We start from the raw sequence: 21,971 nt of genomic DNA on the forward strand, positions 1-21,971 counted from the left end.
TAACAAATTTACACCAACAGTCCAACACAAAGCCAGTAATCAAACATTAGACTATTATCCTAACTCTAATTATTTTTTTTTCTGCTTCAGACATTGAATTCATAGCGTCAGTTTGCTTTCCCATGTTCGCTTTTGTATTAAGTTTTATCATCGGCTACAGATTTACAATAGTAATATTTCTTTCTGTCATGTACTTAAATTCATCTTAAGATGGTTTACTTATACATAGATCTAATACAAATCGTCTGATTACAATTTTATTTTTAAACATGAAAATGCAAATGTGTAGTTAAATTGTGATTCGTGGGATTTTTTTCGGTGGGGTGGGTTGAGGGGGTATGAGCTAATAAGTAGAGCTGAAATAAATTTGTGATCAAAGAAAATCAATATTATAATTATTATATGAGCTAATAAGTAGAGCTGAAATAAATTTGTGATCAAAGAAAATCAATATTATAATTATTATAAGCATCGTGGATGATATGTTCAGTACAATTAGATACACTAAATCAAACATTCTTCCCTTTCAGACAGCTGTATTCTATAACAGTCCTGCCACAGTTGTTTTTTTTTTTTTGTTTTGTAACTCTAATACTTAAGTATCTACCTCATAGTCTGCCCCCCCCCTACTGACGAAATGGAATTTATATTGAAAATATATACTTTTAATAGTGGCCGACCCCCCAGTAATTTTAGTCCGCCTCCCTCCCCGAAAATTTTAAGTGCCCCCCCCCCTTCCCCCCAGAACAAAAGTCTGGAAGAAACACTGAATCATATGTTCATTTCATCGTTTAGCTCACTTTGTGCTTTTGTTTAGCTATTGTGCTTCAATCTAAATAATGTACTAGAAGAAGAATCTAGCATTTATAATAATGAATCAGCTTAAGAGAATTTATCCATTAGGGATGATAAGGATAGGAGGTTATTTTGTATTATTCATACATGTAAACGAAAAAAAAAAACACTCAATGGGTACTCTCCCCTTACACAGATTACCGTCCCTCCCTTCTATTTTTAACTCAACTCTCGGTTCCGGTTTGAAAACAAACAACAACATAAAACAAGCCCCACGAGGCCCTGGCCCGAATCTTAAATCTCACGGTGACATGCACGAAATGTAACGGTCCATTGTCTGGCCCGGGGGAGGGGTGGGGTGATTAATGTGCTCCGTACCTGACGGTGCATTCGGTGAGCGCGGCCTTAGGGGAGGGGCGGATTGGTGGGGTGGGGGGTGGGGACTGTACCAGACGCTCACATTAAAGACTGCGAGTTAATTTTAGACGGCGGGCAATTAATTAGTTCGTTTATGCATTAATTAGTGATGCAGTTTGCATTTACTTGTCGTCGTTTTTAATTTTAGTATTTTTTCAATAACATTAAAATTTGACGTTTTGTAGATCGTAATACAATAAAGTTTTTTGTATTCAAATGATGTTTAAATAAATAAAGTTGCAATATATAATAATAAGTAAAAAGTAAAGAATCTTCTTTGGACCTAGCCATCTTTTGGACACATGAAAGGAATGTGTGGTCAGCTGTTCGCCCAGCTGCCTTTAAACTTTCCCTAACGTGAGTTAGATATCCATCACTGAGCTGAGTGGACTCAGGGGCGTTCTACTGACTTGGAACCGGATTCGAACTCGAGACTTTCGGGTTAGCAGTCAAACTCTCTACCGATAAGGCCAAGCCTTTTCATAATAATACCAAAGCGCCAAATTGTAAGAGTTAATTAAATAAATACTTTTTTTTTTAAATCAAAGCGATAATATGCCTGATACAGCGCCGAACTTGACAACCCACAGAGGGATTTTGTCGTCGTTGGCAGTGGCGTAGCCAGGATCATCTCAAGGGGGGGGGGGGGGTTCCAATTTTTACCCAGGGACAAACTTTCGATTTGCACCCCTCCCCCCCCAAATTTTCGATTTGCACTCCCCCTCTCAAACTTTCGATTTGCACGCCCCCTCATACTTTACATATATGACCCCCCCCTAACCCCCCCCCCTGCCTACGCCACTGGTCGTTGGTATCCGGTTTCTTTGAGATCTAGTCCATACTTGCTTAATGATCGTTTAGAAAAAAAGACATCTAATTTAAGGATCACCTACTTAAGTAATCTTTTTAGGGATCATTCAGCGCTAAAATCATTTGACTTAAAGGTCGATTAGAATCAACGTTACTTGACTTATGTATATTCATTCTTAAAGTCATCTGATTTAAGGATCGCTCAGTGGGGTCTAATTAAGTCATCTGATTCAGGGAACATCAAGCACTAAAGCCACCTAAGTTGAAAGGCGTTCAGAAGTAACGTCACTTGACTTATGGCTAATTGAGTCTTTAAGTCATCAGTGTGTTCAGCACTCAAGTCACCACAACTCATGGCTCATCAGTCACCTGATTTAAGGAACGCTCGGCACTTAAGTCATCTGAATCAGGGATCATTATGCACTAAAATCACCTGACTTCCAGTTCGTTCAGAACTAACGTCACTAGAATTATGGCTTATTATTTAAGTCATCTGATTTAGGGATCACTCAGCACTAAAGTCAACTAAGTTAAAAGTCGTTCAGAGGTAACGTCACTTGACTTATGGCTAATTGAGTGGTTAAGTCATATGATTTCAGGATCGTTCAGTCTACTTAAGTCATCTGATTTAAGGATTTTTCAGCACTAAAGTCACCTCAACTCATGGCTCATTCAGTCATAAAGTCACCTGATTTAAGGAACACTCGGCACTTCAGTCATCTGACTTTATAATCATTCAGCTTTTAAAGTCACTTGACCATAGGTTTAGCCAGAGATAGAGTCACCTAAAGAGCTAGCTTATCACGTAACCAGTGATTCACCTATCCCTAAACCCCCTCAACACTAGAGTACTTCGTTTGCTTATGTCGAATATATCAACTAACATAAATTGCCCCCCTCACCCCCCCCCCCCTCCCCCTTCACCCGTGCCCGGAAGTAGCGGAAAAACCCAATTAATATGCAAATTCGCTCACCTCATCTGGTAAATTAGATGAAGACATTGTTCCCCTCCCTGCATCCGCTATACGGTAACCTACCTTTAACCCTATTCACACGAACAAAGCCTAGGACAATGTTACGATGTCATGTCGTTAATGAACTCTTTAAGCTAAACCTCGACTTACAAATTCTTCTAACACGAACTGTTGTTCATGAAATTGACGGCAGTGATCTCACCCCCCACCCGCATTGTTCCCTCCCCCCCCCCCCCACCCCGTCTCCGAACAAAGTGTTGGATTACTTCCCATTTCACCTTCCATAACAAGCTTATCTCCCCTCTCTAATTCGAAGCGATTAGCCGGGCTGGTTTATTGCCTGGGAGGTGAGGCTTTCACGACCCGGGTCATTTCGGCTCCGATGTCACCCTCTCAACCCCACTGATCGGCATTTCCAGGTGGGCACAGGTAGGAGGGGGGGGGGGGGGGGAGGGGAGTGAGTGGGGGGGGGGGGGGGGGCATCGTGTGTGGGAGGGCAGTGAACAATTGGGAATACCTACTCTCTGTGCTCAGTTTATAAAACGTGTTAATCAGTTTAATCAAGATTTTTTTACTTTCTCGTATATACGAAGTATAGAGAAAGTATTGTAATCGTGCACAAAAATCACTTGAAATTTTAACAATTTTCACCGTATTACACCTCAGTCCTTCATCACATCCGAAGTATAGAGGACTTATTTTAATCGGGCAAAAATTATCAATCCAGATGTATCAAAATTAAGAGGTTTTGTGTGTAATCCAGTCTGAAAAACTGGGCTTTGCAACTCTGTCCGTATGTCTGTGTGTGTGTGTGTCTGTGTGTCTGTCCGTGTGTAAACACGATTACTTGAGTACCGTTACAGCTAGGTTGATGAAATTTCATATATAAGTAGTTTATCAAAATCGTAGATCCGTATCAACTTTTGAGCGATTTCCGAGAACCGGAAGTGGTACTTTTTCTACTTCGAATTTTTAAAAAGCCTATAACTTGAGTATTATTTCACATAGATAAATGAAATTTCACACATAAGTTAAAGATCTAATTCTCTACCTTCTGTTAAATTTTGAGTAATTTCCATTGACCGGAAGTAGTAATTTACGCTACTTCCGATTTCTCAAAAAACTAATGTAAATTTTTAAAGTACTAATAATATTGCGCACTATTAAACACTCTTTTATTTAGCGTTCACTTGGTGTGCAATTCATTTGTCTACGAGATTTTATTCTATTTTTAAAACTTTAAGTATTTAAAATTGATTAAAAATCATGTCTATAGCCCGAGTTCCCATCCCCTGTTGTTTGTTATAAGAATATTCGAGAAAGTTTAGGGGAGATCACTCCCGGTTTATTATTAATTAACTTCAATTGAATTTTTCACAATTATTTTTTCTTACTACTGGCTAATTTTTAAGTGATTAAATATAATAATATATTTCGATCCAAAAATGGTATTTAGATAATGGAATAAAATTAAAACTTTCATCCTAACAAAATACCTAATTAAATAAAAGCTGTAATTATAAAATTGTTTAACGTGTATTGTTCACAAGGCTATTGTGCTACTTGTATTTGGTGTGCACGGTGTTCTAAGTCTTATACCAGGATATACCTATTTTACAAGATGACTGCGCGGCATGTTCAAAACTACTGCGCGGCCGCGCAATCGCGCACCTTGGAGGGAACACTGCCACCCCCCCCCCCCTCCGAACGAAATGGAACTTATATAGAATATATATACTTTTAACAGTGTCCCGTCTCTCCCCCCCCCCCCCCCGCCCTCCCGGAGAAAAAAGTCTGGAAGAAACTCTGATGGCTGGTATCTCCTTTATTACTTATTCTCAGGAACCATGGAACGTGTTTATAAATACTCCTTAGTCCAATTACATTTCACAACCGTGTCTGATATTTTTTTTTTAAAAATCACTTGCATTTTAAAAAGTGACGATGGCCAGCCATTGCCAAAGATTATCAGATATAATCAGAATTATTGCCAAATAATAAGTTGTGGCCACAAATAATCACCTTTGGCCATTAAAATCAGCTATGGCTGCTAGCCAATAATAATCAGCTTTGGCCTTTAAAATTAGCTATGTCTGATGGCCATAAACGATCACCTTTGGCCACTGAAATCAGCTTTTGCTGTTGGCCACAAATAATCCGCTTTGGCCACTAAAATTAGCTGTCTGATGGCCACTAACAATCAGCTTTGGCCAGTAAAATCAGCTATGACCACTAATAATCAGCCGCGATAACCAATAATCGGTTACGTTGCCAAAAACTCAGTTGTATACAACAGCTGTACCAACCTAACTAGAATTTCATTCTAACATATATCTCCCCCGGGGAGGAATTGAAACTTCCGACAGGAAGGGGGGGGGGGGAGACATGCTGCATCGCAATGGGGGGGGGGGGGTGTTCGGCTACTTTGTTCTATTTCAGTCCTGTGAAAGGGGGCGGAGGGCGTGTTTGGGTGTCGGGGGGGGGGGGCTGCACCCAGAATAAATGTTTTTAAGAAACATTAAACACAATCACGGGTAGACTAGCAGTGTCTACGCGGAAAAAAAAAAGCGGTGAAAATAAATAAAAGTGGTCCATTCCCGTGTGCAAGTTTCATAGTGTATGTTTTTAAACCTAGCTTAAGGACCGATGTCTAAAGGGTTACAAATTACTTTACAAATTGCAATATACAATTAGAACACTCCGCATACCGGTTAATTTAATGAAGACATTTATGTAAAAAAAAAAAACAACACTGATAGCCGAAGACAGTACGAGTTACCCATCTGAATTTTATCCTAGCGGCCCACCTAAATTTTATCCTGGCGGCCCACCACAATTTTATCATGGCGGCCCATCTGAAATGTTATCCTGGCGGCCCATGTGAATTTTATCCTGGCGGCCCACTTAAATTTTATCCTGGCGGCCCACCTGAATTTTATTCTGGAATCCCACCTAAATTTTATCATGGCGGCCCACCACAATTTTATCATGGCGGCCCACCTAAATTTTATCATGGCGGCCCACGTAAATTTTATCCTGGCGGCCCACCACAATTTTATCATGGCGGCCCACCTAAATTTTATCCTGGCGGCCCACCTGAATTTTATTCTGGAAGCCCACCTAAATTTTATCATGGCGGCCCACCACAATTTTATCATGGCAACCCACCTAAATTTTATCCTGGCGGCCCACCTAAATTTTATCCTGGCGGCCCACCTACATTTTATCCTGGCGGCCCACTTGAATTTTATCCTGGCGGCCCGCCGGAATTTTATCCATGCTGCACACATTGATTACATCATGGCGCCCACCTAAACTTTATCCTGGCGGCCCACCTAAATTTTATCCTGGCGGCCCACCTACATTTTATCCTCGCGGCCCACCTGAATTTTATCCTGGCGACCCACCTACATTTAGTCCTGGTTGCCCACCGTTTTTTGTATGTAATCGTTGCTATCATAACAAAGGAGAGTTGTTACTAAAAAGTGTTCAGATGAAGTAACAGAATAATCAGAGGAAGTAACTAAATAATGGTATTTTAAGTATTTATATATCGTCTCTATAAAATATATATCCTATATAGTTTATCCTATTCGATTTAAAAATAAATACATGCTAACGTTATAAATAAAACAAAAGCAAAAATTGTTCTTTGTAAGGCACTGTTTATTTACACAAGTAAATCTATTTATTCTTTCTGGTAATCTCTACATTAATTTGCAGTTCGTGTTCCAAATAGATGTCTAAAGTTTTGAAGTCTCTCTTCCTGGTTGCTGACGTCACTCTTCTCGTGACATGACGTCAGACCTCGAGCTTTAACGAGATCTCTAGGGACGCCATGGACGAAGTTGATAGGGTGGGCGATGATGTTAACGACCCTGTAGAGAAGGACCGTTCTTGTGGTGGTTGAGGTTTCGATGCGGGGTCGTCTTTCTGGAATAGTTTTGTTTATTCGGTTATTTTCAGCTTGTAGTGATGTTTATGTGTATACAGACAGGATATGACGAACAGTAGCGGTAGCTCTATATAGATCTAGTGATAATAGCATTATGTGTACTGAATGATAGGCGATTCAAGTTGGTTGCTAAGGAAGCGTAGCGTAGCCACCTCACGCCCCCCCCCCAGTAAAAACAAAGTTGGTGAGCTTATATGAAAATTATCGGCACATAGGTCTAATTACGCCCACACAAATATATATTTATTTTAAAATGTAGCAGGCTTCATCCACCTGCCCCCATCAAATAAAATGTATAGGCAGATACCGTATATGTGGTAGAAAGTGTGTGTTTGCTCATATGTTTTCTCGTTTGTGAGCTACTGTGTTTGTGTATGTGTGTAAGAGTGTATGTGTATGTATGCATGAGGGTATGTGAGTGTGAGTGAGAGTATGTGTGCATGCATGAGTGTGTGTATGTGTGTGTATGTGTGTGTGTGCTCGCGTACATATGTTTAAGATCGTGTTAGTCAACCTCGATAACAACCAAATGAGAGCATTTTTGAGTGTGTGTGTGTGTGTGTGAGAGTTTGCATATGTGTTTGTGAGCTAAACCACGAACGTGTGTTCATGACTGTGCGTGAGTGGGATTATGCGCAAGCGTGAGTGAGTTTTTTATTTTTATTTTGTGGAAGTTTTAAGAAATTTCGTGCATTTGTTAGTGAGTGCGAGTTTATGTGTGAATGTATGTGCTTGAGTGTGTGAATGAGTATGAAGCAAAGAGAGAAAACAATGTATTGTATGAATTTTACCTTTTTGCACATGTTTGTGACTGTGTATAGTGGGTCCTGTAAATTAGTGTGAGTGTGTGATAAAAGGCATATGTGTGTATTGGACTCTACCTGTAAGTGTATGTCTGCCACTGTGTATATGCCTGTTGTGTGGGATGTACATTTATGTGTGTTGTCATACATACGTGTGTATCGCACTCTACATGTATATGTGTCGCCTTGTGTATGTGCCTCAAATTTATGTGTGTTGTCATACATACGGTTTATATGACTATACCAGTATGTGTGTCGCCTTGTGTATGTGCCTCATGTGTGAGATGTACACTTATGTGTGTTGTCATACATATGTGTGTATTGCACTCTACCTGTATGTGTGTCGCCTTGTGAACGGTCAGCGTCCTGGCCTGACAAAAACCTTTCCCACACTCCATACACCTGTATGGTTTCTCTTTACTGTGGATATACCTGGCCGATCAAAAGTAAATATAAAACATAAATCTCTTCAGTATATGAATAATTGAGATAAATATCACTAATATGACAAAACTAAATTGACAACACAGGTTGTGCTTACATTAGAAACAACACGTTGTCATTCACAATTTCACAATATTAACTGAGTATTTTTTTTTTTACATTCGTTAAGATACACTGTAGTTCTGACTATTAGGTTTTTATATCACTTAGACTCCCCTTCTAAACTACCAACGACTTCTAATATCACGATAGAAATTATAGCTATATTAATTACAATTACAAGCATTCTACATTCCCTATAGAAGCCTCACCTTCTTAACTAACTCTGACCACTACCTTTGATAAAAAAAAAAACATTACAATTATATTACAGCTGATTACGTCATTGTTAGTGACCCACTACTTATTTCCGTTAAATATTTGCACCACTACTTTTAAGTACTAGCAGAACCTATTACCATTAATTATTATCGAAACCAGACACCATTTACTACAAATACCACCAACTGCCTTTAACTACCTGAATCACAAAGTACATGTAACTACCAACATGACCAACTGGCATAAACTACCAACACCACCAGCCATCATTAACTGTCAACACCATACATCACTATTAACTACCACTACTTTTGAATACTAATACCACCAACTATCATTAACAACCAACAGCAGCAATTATCAGTAACTACCATAACCAACCACCACAATTAGCTACCAACACCACCCACCACCATCAACTACCAACACAACCATCAACTACCAACACAACCATCAACTACCAACACAACCATCAACTACCAACACAACCATCAAATACCAACACAACCATCAACTACCAACACCATTAACTACCAACACCATCCACCGCCATCAACTACCAACACCATCAACTACCAACACCATCCACAACCATCAACTACCAACACCACCATCAACTACCAACACCACCATCAACTACCAACACCACCATCAACCACCAACACCACCAACACCATCATCTACCAACACCACCAACACCACCCACCACCATCAACTACCAACACCACCATCAACTACCAACACCACCAACACCTCCCACCACCATGAACCACCACCACCCACCTGTGGTCTCTCAGGTGGTCCTGCCTACGGAAAGACTTCCCGCACGAATCGCACGTGAAAGGCCGCTCGTCCGTGTGCGTTCTCTCGTGGATGAGCAGGTTGTAGGACTTGGTGAACTCACGTGAGCAATACTTGCAGATAAACTGTTTCTTACTCCTGGTGACAAGTAAACAGTGGGTTAACTTAGGTGTAACTTAGAGTTAACTTAGGGTTAACTTAAGGTTAACTAAGGGTTAACTTAGTTTTAACTTAGGTTAAACTTAGGTTAACGTAAGGTTAGCTGAGTGTTAACTTAGGGTTAACTTTTATAGAAGGTTAATCTAGGATTAACTTAGGATTAACAGAGTTAACTATTATAGTAGGTTAACTTAGGTTTATTGAATGGTAAACACATTTTTAACTTAGTGTTACCTGTTATAGAGGGTTAAGTTAGAGTTAATGTATGGTTAACTAATTAGAGTTAACTTATGTCAACTTTTAAGGTGGGTTAATTAAGAGTTAGCTTGATGATTTTTATGGGATTAAGTTTTGATTAAAAGCGAAAAGTTACGGTTAACTAAAGGGTGGCTTAGGTTCAACTTACTGGTAGTTTCTTTAGAGGGTATGGTTAGGGTTAACTTAAGAGTGTAAGAAAATAACTAAGAGTTGGCTTTATATTTTTAAGGTTTTGATATAACTGTTAAGTTAGGGTAAACTTAATATTAACTTCGGCTTACAAAAAGTTAAGACAGTGTTGCTGTGAATTAATATTAATTAATATTGGATTAATATTTTATTAATTTGTGGCTACATCTTTTTTTTGCAGAGTTAACATATGTTTAAATTTGGATTAACATATGATAAACTTTTTTTTTGAATAGCACTAATTAAGGTTACAGAATTACAAAAAAATAAAATAAAGTCAACATAAATTTTGATTTAGTTCGGTTAGCTTGAGTGAAACTCTGAAAATGAGTAAAGCCTTAGAAGGGAGCTAGGGTTAACTTAGATCTTAATTGTTTTTTAAAACTGTTGTAAAATAGTTGTAAAGGTGTAATAATATTGTAACGTTTTATGGTAAAAATTGTTTTTTTGGAGGTCATTTCATTTGTAACAAAGAGCTATCGAAGGCAGTTAACTTTGTGAAAACTGGAACAGCTTTTGTGTTGTGCTCCTGTCGGAAGGGTCAAAATGGGTTAACATAAGATTAACACTAACCTACCTGGGGCGAGACTGTCGTCTGCCAGCCTTACGAAGTTTGTTGTTGGGAAACGCCTGCACTGTCGTAGGCAATTGGCCGTTACTGGGAGAAAAAAGAAAAGTTTAAGAACATACGTTGTATAAGTTTGTTTTACTGATGTGGCTATGGGTATAGATTTAGAATAAAGAAGCGAAAATGTTAATAAATCTAAAATACATAAAGGCAATTCTTCTTCTTCTTCGTTCTTAATTTTTATTGTTGGAAGGGATCGAGCTTTTGCCGACTCGACCACGCCTCCATCACAATTAAGGATACGTGTCAACTGGTTATGCGCCATTGAGGCCATTGACTCCGATAAAGGCAATAAAAACATGATTTTTAGGAACAGAGCAATACTAAAAAATAAAAATAAGTGTGAGGCATGGAAAATGACCATAAAGATGACAAATAATTGATTGTATGCTTCATTTTACTACTTCCAATTCTATTCGGGTACACTTTAGGGCTGAGTGAATTCTGATTGTATGCTTTATCTTAGTACGCCCAATTCTATTCAGGTACACATTAGGGCTGTGTGAATTCTGATTGTATGCTTTATCTTAGTACGCCCAATTCTATTCAGGTACACATTAGGGCTGTGTGAATTCTGATTGTATGCTTTATCTTAGCACGCCCAATTCTATTCAGGTACACATTAGGGCTGTGTGAATTCTGATTGTATGCTTTATCTTAGCACGCCCAATTCTATTCAGGTACACATTAGGGCTGAGTGAATTCAGGTAAACTCAAGCCTACACAAAAGCCCAACACATAATATGAGTGTGTTTATCATCAGTCATATACAGGAGTTAAATCGAAACTAAGATCAACAATAACATTTTTAAATTCCTTATATGTACTACAAACACATATCCATGCACCACAAAACGAAAGTAGCACTTTAACAATAGTGTGTATGGCTAAGTACCTGATTGGTTGCGCGTGCAATAGCACGTGACTGACGACCTTGACCGTTCTCTCGCTGACGTCATCCACCCGTGAGTTCTCCTCGCTGACCATCCTGGGGAGGTTGGCGAAGTCAAATCGAGGCTTGACCACAACTAGAGACCTGCGCAGATCTATGTAAAAAGAAACAGTACTGCCTAATTAATTGAACTTCGATGGTTTCTGGACTCCCATTTAAACATTGACCATGATTATAATTAAATTGTATAAAAAAATATTTAATTAACAGTTTTATTCAAATATGTATTATTTATACATATATAGGTCTATATATATATATATATATATATATATATATATATATATATATATATATATATATATATATATATATATATATATGCCTATTAAAATAGATATAGATATGTATAATTAATTCATGTTATTAAATGTTTAACTGTTGACAGTAATGATTTTTTTATTTACTAATTATTTCAATTTCAGAATATAACCTTTTAATTAATTCCAAAACATTATTTTAAAAACATCATTGGTGATATTTTCAAAAATATAACTATGTATTTGACCCGAATTTTTGTTAATTAAAGAAACTGCGAGACCCAACGTTCTGGATACAAATTTTATTTTTTAAATATTTTTTTCTGGAAATTTCAACATTTTATTTGTAAACATCATGTGCCTTCGCTAGTATCTCGCTAGTATCAGTGTTTTATTTAGAGACAGAGAAAAACAATTAAACCTTTGTATGATGTTCAATGCAAAGAAAGGAAAAGTTATGGAGAAAATAATCGTAAACAACATTACCTGGTTGCGCGAAACTTGACTCTGACGTCACATCCGCCGCAGTCTGATAAGTATATGCGTCAGGTCGATTCCCAAAATTTAATTGTTCCGTTATTACTTTCACTTCGCTTTTAATATCCTCTTTATCAAATTGTCCAACGCACCAGTTTCTAGGCTCCTTTGAAGATTTTCGGAGTTTCCCGATTCTAAAATTAGCCGCGTGCTTCCTTTTCAGATCGTCTTTAGAGAAAAGTGGAGCCGGATCGACCCCACGTTGGAAGTCTTGGAAGTCATGGGATAGGTCACGTGATTCCCGTAGTGGTTTGGTGTCGAAGGCTTGGATGCTTTTGGCGAAAATTTTGATCTGTTCCTGTTTGTGTGCTCGTGTGCAATTCTCTCTCAGTGTGTTGTTGTTGTTGTTGGTGTTGGTGGTGATGTGTTGCTGGGAGAAAGCCCCGCTGGGTAAAGCGTGTCCATCCATGTTAGGTTGGTGGTAATAGTTTTTTATTCCCTGGGGTGGGGGGTCGGGGAGGTACTGGTGAGGAATGAAGGCCTGGGGGTGCTCCAGTGTAAGCCCGTGGATATGATGGGGAGGGGTGAGCTGGATCAGGGTCGGGGGCGCAGGGGGGTGGTAGAGGTGAAACTCCCTCCAATTTGGGGGCAGGTGGATGGGGACGGGGGCGTGAAGGTGGGGGAAGTGTATGGGGTACTGCAGTACATTGGGGACGTCAACCATTTTTTTTTGTAAGGTCAAGGCTGTCTTGGGATATTATCTGTGGCCAATGATCTTTGGTCAGTGATATTTGATCAGTGATCTTGGAAAGTCGTCTTTGACCGACGGGTTGATTTTTGGTCGATGATCTTCAACAGATGGACTGATTTTAGGTCGATGATCTATTTTGACGATTATCCTTGTCTAATGGGTTTTCACTCCAAACAAATTTGACTAACGCTCAGCAGCAAGTAAAGTTTCTTCTATGACCTTTGTTAGTAAACTGTACTCAGTAGGTTTCAATCTTTGTTCGATGATTGTTGCCCGGAATCATTATACTCAGTGCTGCAACAGATACAAGAAGATTATTTGTAACAGAACTATCATTGTGTATTTTATTTGAATAAACATTTGAAGTCATGTCTGGTTCACGATAGTTCGTAGTTTATTTTAATGGTGTTTCTGTTTTGTTGTTGTTTATTTTTGGCTTTCTATTTTTACGACAGAGTTGAAAAAAAAAAGAAAAAAAAATCAATGTTACAAAAGTATGTCCTTTGAACCAAATGAACGAAAAATAACTATTAAAAAGTAAACTTTAAAACCATTTTTTGACGGCCAAAGCATTAGCGAATCATTCTCTTTTATTTGACTCTTTGAGTTAGACTAAAGGTCGTAGTTTGGGGCCTATGTAAATATTTTGCTTCGACAACGACACACAAAACAAAACAACAAATTACAGCACACCTTATGAGTAGTGACAACTATAAGACCAGCAAATATTGTCGTTGGAGCTCTTTATATATTTTAGCTTAAAAAATGGAATAAACTTAGGTATCCATCCATTCATTATCTAGAGATGTTATTTTAATATTTCATTAGCAACTTAGGTATCCATCCATGCATTATCCACAGGTTTTCTTAAAGATTTCATTAACTTCTATAGAGTTAGAATTATTGGTATATAGCCCCTACTGAAGACGCGTATTTGTTTTTAGGACGGCTATACTTAGTCTAACATTAACCCAAGCCAAAACTATAACCAAAACACAGCCTTTAGCTCCAGTACTAACCCTAGTCTAAACCCTAGACCTGGTAGTAATTTTAATCTGATATTAACCGCGTTACCAGCAGAACACCAAGTCTTCATACAACACACCCATGCCCTGCCGGCATTTACACAAGAACAGAATTCTCTATTTTAAGAAGACTGGACTGGTACCCAACCTCCGTTATCTTAACGTCTTCTTCGCCCATCTCCAGAAGGTTTGTCTCCACAATGATGTCACCCTTACAACATTTACAAAAAACAAACCAATTTTTTTTCTTACAAAGAGCAAATTCGTACGAAAACAATAAGATTCAGGGGAAAGAATTCACTTGTTTTTCAGACCAACAGACAATTGCTTCCCCTTATCTCTTGGCCACTGCGAGGAATTCACCATGACAAATAGTAAAACCCAACTACAGTAGCTTTCTGAAGAATACCAGGGGAGATAATCGGTGACCAGATGGCCCTCCATTGTTCCCCCTGAAAGCGGGACCGGCTCGGATAGGGCCGATACTAAAACCGTGCAGTAAATATGCCGGTCTTCTGTTTGACCTCGCCCGTGCACCCATGCCTGGTTAGTAGCGAGTCTGGAGAAAGTTGGTATTTGGTCTGGAACCTTCCATTAAGTACCGGGGGTGGGAGAAAGCTTCATTAAGGGGGCACCTAAACTGGAAATATCTTGTGCCCTTGAAAAAAATGTGTTCTAAACTTTCAAGGGGGGGGGGTTGTTAAGTGCGGGGTGGGAGAAAGCTTCATTAAGGGTCACCTAAGCTGAAAATATCTGGGGCCCTTGAAAAAATGTTGTGTTCTAAACTTTCAAGTTTGGAGGATCGTCAAGTATGGGATGGCAGAAAGCTTCATTTAAGCTTCATATATGGAGCCCTTGGAAAAATGTGTGTTTTACACTTTGGCTGAAAAAAATTGTCGAATGACTCTAATAAAATAGTATAGTAGTCTTTGGCTGAAAATCGGATGAAGTCATATAAATTACAGGAAATATTTCTTGGGATCTTGATTGAAAAATAAAGGTCGAAACCCGAGTTTGAAAAGGTCAGATTACTGTTAACTAAAAGCTAAAGTAATTTAGTGAGCATAGGTTGAAAATTTCTTTGGCCGAAAATAATGACCAGTGATTCTAATGGGACAGCGTGGCATAAGTGGTAGAGCGCTAGGCTGCTAACCCAAATGTCTCGCGTTCGAAGCCGGCCAAAGTCCGTAGAACGTCCTTGAGTCCACCCAGCTCGGCTGTTACCTAAAGCTAGTTAGGGGAAGTAAAGTCGACTGGGCAAAGTGCTGACCACACCTTCCCTTCATGCCGAGGTCAAGAAACTAATGAACTCTACTTCATCTGCCCAGTGGATCGCTAGGTCTAAAAGAGGATTCTTTACTTTACTCTAATGTAGCTGTATCGTAATCTTTTGACTGAAAATTGAATGACGCAAAATTATTTACTGGGCTACAGACTCCTTAAATTTAGAAGGATTATCAAGTCACGAGAAGAGTATAGACTCAGTCAACTCTAACTTTCAATATAATTGTATTGTAATCTAACAAGTCAAGCTGTACACACACATATTAAATACGTAACGAAAAACGCGGGTTACCTCTGTTATGCTTGAATTCATGACTGATTATATATGGATACCGTAAATCGTAATATAAAATATGAAGATCATGTAGGGATTATAGAACTTAAAAAAAACAACTCATTTACTGATTAAATCCGAATTAAAATAAATAAAATAAAAAGTGGTTTAAAAACAAAGGTTTTGGTTAGTAGGTTTTAGAGCCACAGAGACTATACATTTGTCAATGCAGGTATGTGTAGATACACTATCAGAATTGTTAAATGGTTCAGGCATTTAAAACTGGATTTTGACAAATTTAGTAAAGTCCTCTTTTTAAAATAAATATATTCAAACTTTTGTTCAATTTTAATCAAACTACGAGATAAAAAAAAATAATAATTTAAGAAATCTAAAATTAATTTCAGTTGGTGCTAAATTTTTCTTTAATGGGGTGTCTGGGGCTAGCGGTAGACAGTTAGACTGCCAACCCAAAAGTCTTGACTTTGAAATCTGAGTTTAAATCAGTAGGAAATCCCCGAGTACACCCAGCTCTGATGAGTACCAAACTCACGGTAAAAAAAAAAGTAAAGTCAGCTGAGCGTTATGCTGACCACATTATACCTTAATTACCTTCATACGCCGAGGTCGCAGAAACAGGTGAACTCTACTTCATTTGCCCCCATGGACTGTCCTTTTCAACAAGTTAACTTTAAATTATTCTTGAGTCACTTTGTTGCTAACGTTTTTCAAATATAAATACATTTTTGTTAAATGCCTTCTGCATACAAACTAAGTGTATGCTAATTACTTTAACCTAAAAAATGTATGCAACTAACGAAAAAGTAAAAAATAATAATATTCTGAGTTAAATTTAGTTACAATGTCAGGACTACCAAGACTTTTATTTTTTTTTTTTTAAATATTTTTTTCTTTTTAATTTAACAGAAGAAATTACCGAAGAATGGGCTTTACATTAACGCATATATTCACAGCGTTTTTTAAATTTATTTTTAATTTAAATACTGGATATAGACAATGTCTCCTTTTATCTGAAACTAGCTTTACACGTGAGGGTCAATCTGACCACAGCATCTAGACAAGACACCACAACGCCCGCTCCTTTCTCTCCAATGCAGAGCTAATTAAAACATGCCATATGCTGGGGAAGAACGTATGTTTCCCTAGGTCCAAGATTTACTCAAAGCTTGCCGATTTGATTGAACGACGGACCCATGCTATTTTTTAATATAATTAAGTGAGGACTAAATTAAGTTAGGACTTCAGGATTCTTATGTGTTTGGCTTTCTGTTTATTTCAAAATGGAGTACGTTAAGTGGGAAACTAGTTTAGCATTGTAACAACAAAATATCTATATTTAAATTCAAATATATCCATTTAATTATAATAAAGCTGATTTTAAAGTATGTTGTAATCTTCATTTTAAAATAGAAAAGATAAAAATAGTTATGTTATTGAACAATTTTTTTAAAATTCCATGTAACATAGTCTCTAAAGTGCAGAAATGAAAATAAGGATTTGTAATTTCTTAAATCGAATGAGTGAGCAATTATGCCTATTTTAAAAAAAAACTCAGGTTATTTAAATACATAACTGCGCTATTTGAATTTTAAAAAATGCGACTATTTAAGATATTTAAATCACTATGTAAGGCTATTAAAATTAATAAATATTTATATTTATTAATTCGGTTATTAGAATTAATAAATACGGCCCTATGTATTAATATCTTAGGCTTTTAAAATAATTAATGCAACTATTTTAATTAATAAATCCAGTCAAAATAATTAATACGACTCTTTGAATTAGTAAATCCAGTTAAAATTATTAATGCAACTATTTGAATTTATAAATCCAGTTAATTAATAAATGCGGCTATTTTTCACTACATTCATTTTGTGTTATTAAATCACCGGAATGAAAATATAGAAAATCGGTTTCTAGACGCTAAATATCAGATATGTTTAAGTCACCGTACCTGCCTTTTTCTTCAGAAAAAAAAAAGAATAATAAACTAGAGCTTTCAAATATCAAATAATGACAAAGAATATAATTTTAAGGCCAAGGGTAGACACAGGTACAATAATCTGTGTCGATATTTGCTATTTCAGTCACGACGCCTGTTTTTCAAGCTTCCTAAAGCTAACACATATTTTAAATCCGGTAGGAAAGTGTAGTTTTACTTACTTTTGAACAAAGATAAAGATGAGGGTGGTTGAAATGTAGCTGACCATTTGAACAAGCCGATATGCAGGTAATTAATGCTTTATAAACTCGATAGTCGCACAGAATAATTTATGATACGCTAATTGTGTTGAAAATAAACTCAATGTCATTCAAAGCGGGTTTATTGAATTGCATAGAGAAATCTAAGAAAGCAGATTGCTACTTTACTTTACCGACTGATCGAACTGTTTTCTACATCAATTGAGTAACATGAAAATAAAAACTGGTAAGGTACCATTGCTGATAAAAACGCCCCCAAACTTTTCTAAAATGAGGGATGGCGCTTTTTCGTTATTATGAATAATCATTTATTAAATTCTGAGGAGGGGGGGGGGGGACGGAACTACGTGAATTTGATAGTTTGACTCTGGCAAAGGAATGGGTCGCTACGCCTCTGACTCGGGCGGGATGATTTTTTGCTAATGGTACTAAGAATATGTAAATGTTGGTAGGGGGCGCATAGTTGATTATTCGCCTTGGGCGCCGGCATTCGACTCTAACACCTCTGCCAACATGAACCAGTAAATGGAAAACAGCGAGGTCGTATTCACCAACATAAACTATTGTAGCAATAGAAAGCTGATGGTTTATCGAACCTTGAATTCAGATTTGTTTTGTATTATTTTATTACATTTTAGACACAATTTAAAAGCGAATGTTTTTGGTTGTATATCTAAAGGTAGGGATCGGGAAGGTACACGAATATATTTAACCAGAACCCGACAATTTATTTACATAATAAATGTTTGAGTTGGGTTTTGTTACCTAAGGACAAGATATACAATTTAATTAGTAAAGTTCTCTTTTCTCTTTCAAACCTGATGGTCTATGGGGCAAGTGAAGTAGAGTTCACTTGTTTCTGTGACCTCGGCACATGAAGGGATAGTGTGGTCAGCACTATGCCCAGCCGCCTTTACTTACCCTAATGTGAGTTAGGTACCCATCAGAGTTGGGTGGACTCAGGGACGGTCTTCTGACATGAAATCTAATTTGAACTTAGGACTTACCGCCAGGCTACTCCGTATACAATTTAATACTGATACAATAAATATTATAAAATAGGATTAACAATTGTGTATACTTTACTGCATTTTTCATTTAGAGAAAGATTAGCAGACGCTCGATCGATTACACCATTGTTCATGACTTTAAATTACCGGGCTCGGGTCTTTAGTGAGTACCGGCGTCCACCCGACTCACGTTGGGGAAATTATGATATGGTACTGACGACACTATCCTAATGTATGTTAAGATATTTGAAAAAGATGAACTCTACATCATCTGCCCCATGTGTATTGTGCACAAACAAGAAAAAGTTGATTATCAGAGTTTTTTTTAGGCATTTCTTTCCCTCAAAGGAAGAATTTTTTTTTTAAATTATATAGAAAATATATACGTTAATCAAGGTCCGTCCTCCTCTGCCTCCCACCCCCCTATATTTATTTTCAACCCCATTCCACGAAGAAAAATGTCTGAAAGAAACACCACTATGCATTACACGATTTAAAATTACTTGGATATGCTCGCAATGTCGCTCGCCCACCTAATCGTTTGTCTAGTCTCGGCAACTAACCTTACAGTAGACTATTATTTAACATTTGTTAACCGGATATTTATTAAATATGTAATTTTATTTTGTACACAAATTCGTCTATTTACAACCATTCATACACTGAACAAGCCAACCCCCCACCCCCTCCGACCCCCGCTACATGGTGAAGGGATGCCGAATTATGACCGTGATTAGCACAATTTTAGCTAGTCCCGTACTTATAACGAAATGATTCGATATTGATTTAACTTTAACAACTTGAGACACGCTATGTAATATTACGTGTAAAAGGATTGTCAAAATTTAAAAAATAGGTTCGTGAATTTTATTTCGCAATTAGTTTAAACAACAGAAAAATATTAAATAAATATATGGTTTTGTTATTTGTGCTTGTGTAAATTATGTTATGGTACTATGTTATAAAACATTAATTATGTTGTGTTGAGGTTTTCCTTTTTGTATTATATAATTCCCGACGCCATCATCCTACATAATATATATATATATATATATATATATATATATATATATATATATATATATATATATATATATATATATATATATAAACAAGTAGATACCGCAAGAAATGTGGGGTTTTAAAATACATTGTAGGGATCACATCACTATACAGAAAATCTCCTGTTATGACTTCATTAGAAACTAATAGAAAATCTCCCGGCGTAAAATTACACCACAAGAAAACATTATAAGCCACTCGTGTAACAATATGTAATAGGTAAATATTAACAACAAACATATTGCAAAATTTAAATGAATGAGGTATTGGGGGGGGGGGGGTGGACTGGCTGTGTCTAATACGCAGGGGAAATTTTAATTTTTATAATGGGCCCTGGACCTCAGATTGATTGAAATTTTCATTGAGCATTTTTTTTTCTCCATCAAAGCCTGAATTTAGCTGCTTGGTATGAAAGAAGGGAAACGTTAAAACGGAGGAATACCAACAAAGTATTATGTTTAAATCAAAACACTAAAAGGACTAGGGGGGGGGGGGGGGGAGGGGGGCAGAAATGTTTTCCTTGGGGCCTACTTAAAATTTTTCCAATGGGCCCACGGGGATTTTTCCGGTAGACCGGCGGGCCAGTCCACCCCTGGTTTAGAAAATGTTGTTTGTAAATTGAAATGTTATAAAATATGAGGAGTTTTCATGTATAAAATGTTATATAAAGTTAAAGGAATGTGCACATTCTGTTTACTAAATTATATACATAATTCCTTAGGCTATTTTTTAACGTATTGTAATGTTAGTATTATTTAGTTAACACCAAACTAAGTTAGTCCTGCATTCTATGGTGTGTTAGTTTATTGAATGTTTGCGTCAAAGTGATAATAAAAAGATAGGTGTCCTGTATTGGATTATGTACGGTTATAGAGTTTGTAAATCAACAGCCGGAGACCGGGAAAATGGAAGGCTATGCTATACTAGGAGTAAAGAGGATTAGTTCAAGTAAGACAAGGCATCTATAAATGACGTCGAACTATTTAAGACCCTAAAGCATCATTTCAGATCCACTGAAAAGGAATTATTCTTAGGGGAAACAACATGTCACTCCAATTCGGTTATCATTATCTAACATGGTCTCTCTAATCTAACGTAGTAAACTTAATCTAATGTAGTACCTCTTCTTTTAACTACGCTACATTATTTATACAATATTCATATCTCACATGGTAATATATTGCTAAGTAATTAAGGCCTTGACTTTCCATATCGTGAGTCAGGTACCCATTAGAGCTGGGTGGACTCGATGCCGGAATCCGAACTTGAGGCTTTCTGGTTAAAAGTTGATCGTTCTACAACGCCATCACTAAAGGCGGCTGGGCTAAGTGCTAGCAATATTATGTTTTAATATGCTTAGGTGAATTAAACAGATGAAGTCTACTTCACCTGCCCCGCTGGACCGTAAGGTTCGAAATGATGCTTTACATTTTACTATTTCAGTCCCCTCCCCCACTAAAACTAGACACACACGGTCATTCATGGTCAATACCTGTTAGTTGAAGTCATCCTTTTATATAATCTTATAAAGCTAAAACTACTAATATATAATAGTATATAGCAGTATACTCATGTTTTAATATTTAGACCCATATATAAATATCAAGATATCAAAAGTATCAGTGATTAAAATTAATGGTATAACTGTGGCGTATTTAATATTACAAAATTGTTGATTAGTACATTACAACAATTATACAATATTATACTCTTAAGTAAACATACCTGCATAGAATCTAAAGCTTCAGAGTAATGTAATGGAATGCCTAGAATCTTTAACTTCAGAGTAATGTTATGGTATCCTTTTTGAAACAAATATTTATGTCTATCCAGGTAACGACAAAATATTAAATCTCACAAGTCGCCCTCTGTGTCTTAGTCTCCTATTACTTCTTTCATGCCCTGCTCGAGTTCTAGTCTACTGATGGTAGCGATGGTAGCATGCGATGGTAGCAAGCGATGGTAGCCAGAGATGGTGTCCGATCTCGCGAGCGCTGTTGCTGCTATCTGGTGAGTTACCACGCGACCATCTAACAACAATAGGGGAATGCTGCCGGACTGGGAGACGTAACCCCTCCCCCCATCCCCCACCCACC

General features: G+C 37.3%; 1 protein-coding gene across 1 annotated transcript; it reads right to left on the reverse strand.

Annotated features, from left to right (window-relative positions):
- Window positions 1-6,641: 6,641 nt before the first annotated feature.
- On the reverse strand, window positions 6,642-21,887 carry LOC131930893 (zinc finger protein 836-like). The gene is made up of 7 exons (XM_059287553.1): window positions 21,601-21,887; window positions 12,253-13,288; window positions 11,450-11,600; window positions 10,504-10,584; window positions 9,303-9,458; window positions 8,087-8,186; window positions 6,642-6,929 (listed from the first exon to the last, which is right to left on the reverse strand). The coding sequence occupies exons 2-7, from the start codon at window positions 12,965-12,967 to the stop codon at window positions 6,798-6,800; spliced, it is 1,335 nt and encodes a 444-aa protein (XP_059143536.1). The 5' UTR covers window positions 12,968-13,288; window positions 21,601-21,887; the 3' UTR covers window positions 6,642-6,797.
- Between the last annotated feature and the right edge of the window lie 84 nt (window positions 21,888-21,971).

The sequence above is a fragment of the Physella acuta genome, unplaced genomic scaffold, assembly GCF_028476545.2.
Source record: "Physella acuta isolate Inbredline_101_S28 unplaced genomic scaffold, ASM2847654v3 ptg001864l, whole genome shotgun sequence".
NCBI classification, from domain to species: domain Eukaryota; kingdom Metazoa; phylum Mollusca; class Gastropoda; family Physidae; genus Physella; species Physella acuta.

Coding starts and splice junctions, on each gene's coding strand:
- LOC131930893 (XM_059287553.1), bottom strand. CDS start 12,967: ATGGTTGACGTCCCCAATGTACTGCAGTACCCCATACACTTCCCCCAC. Junction 11,601..12,252: donor GTCAAGTTTCGCGCAACCAG/GTAATGTTGTTT, acceptor CTTTTTACATAG/ATCTGCGCAGGTCTCTAGTT. Junction 10,585..11,449: donor TTGCACGCGCAACCAATCAG/GTACTTAGCCAT, acceptor TTTTTCTCCCAG/TAACGGCCAATTGCCTACGA.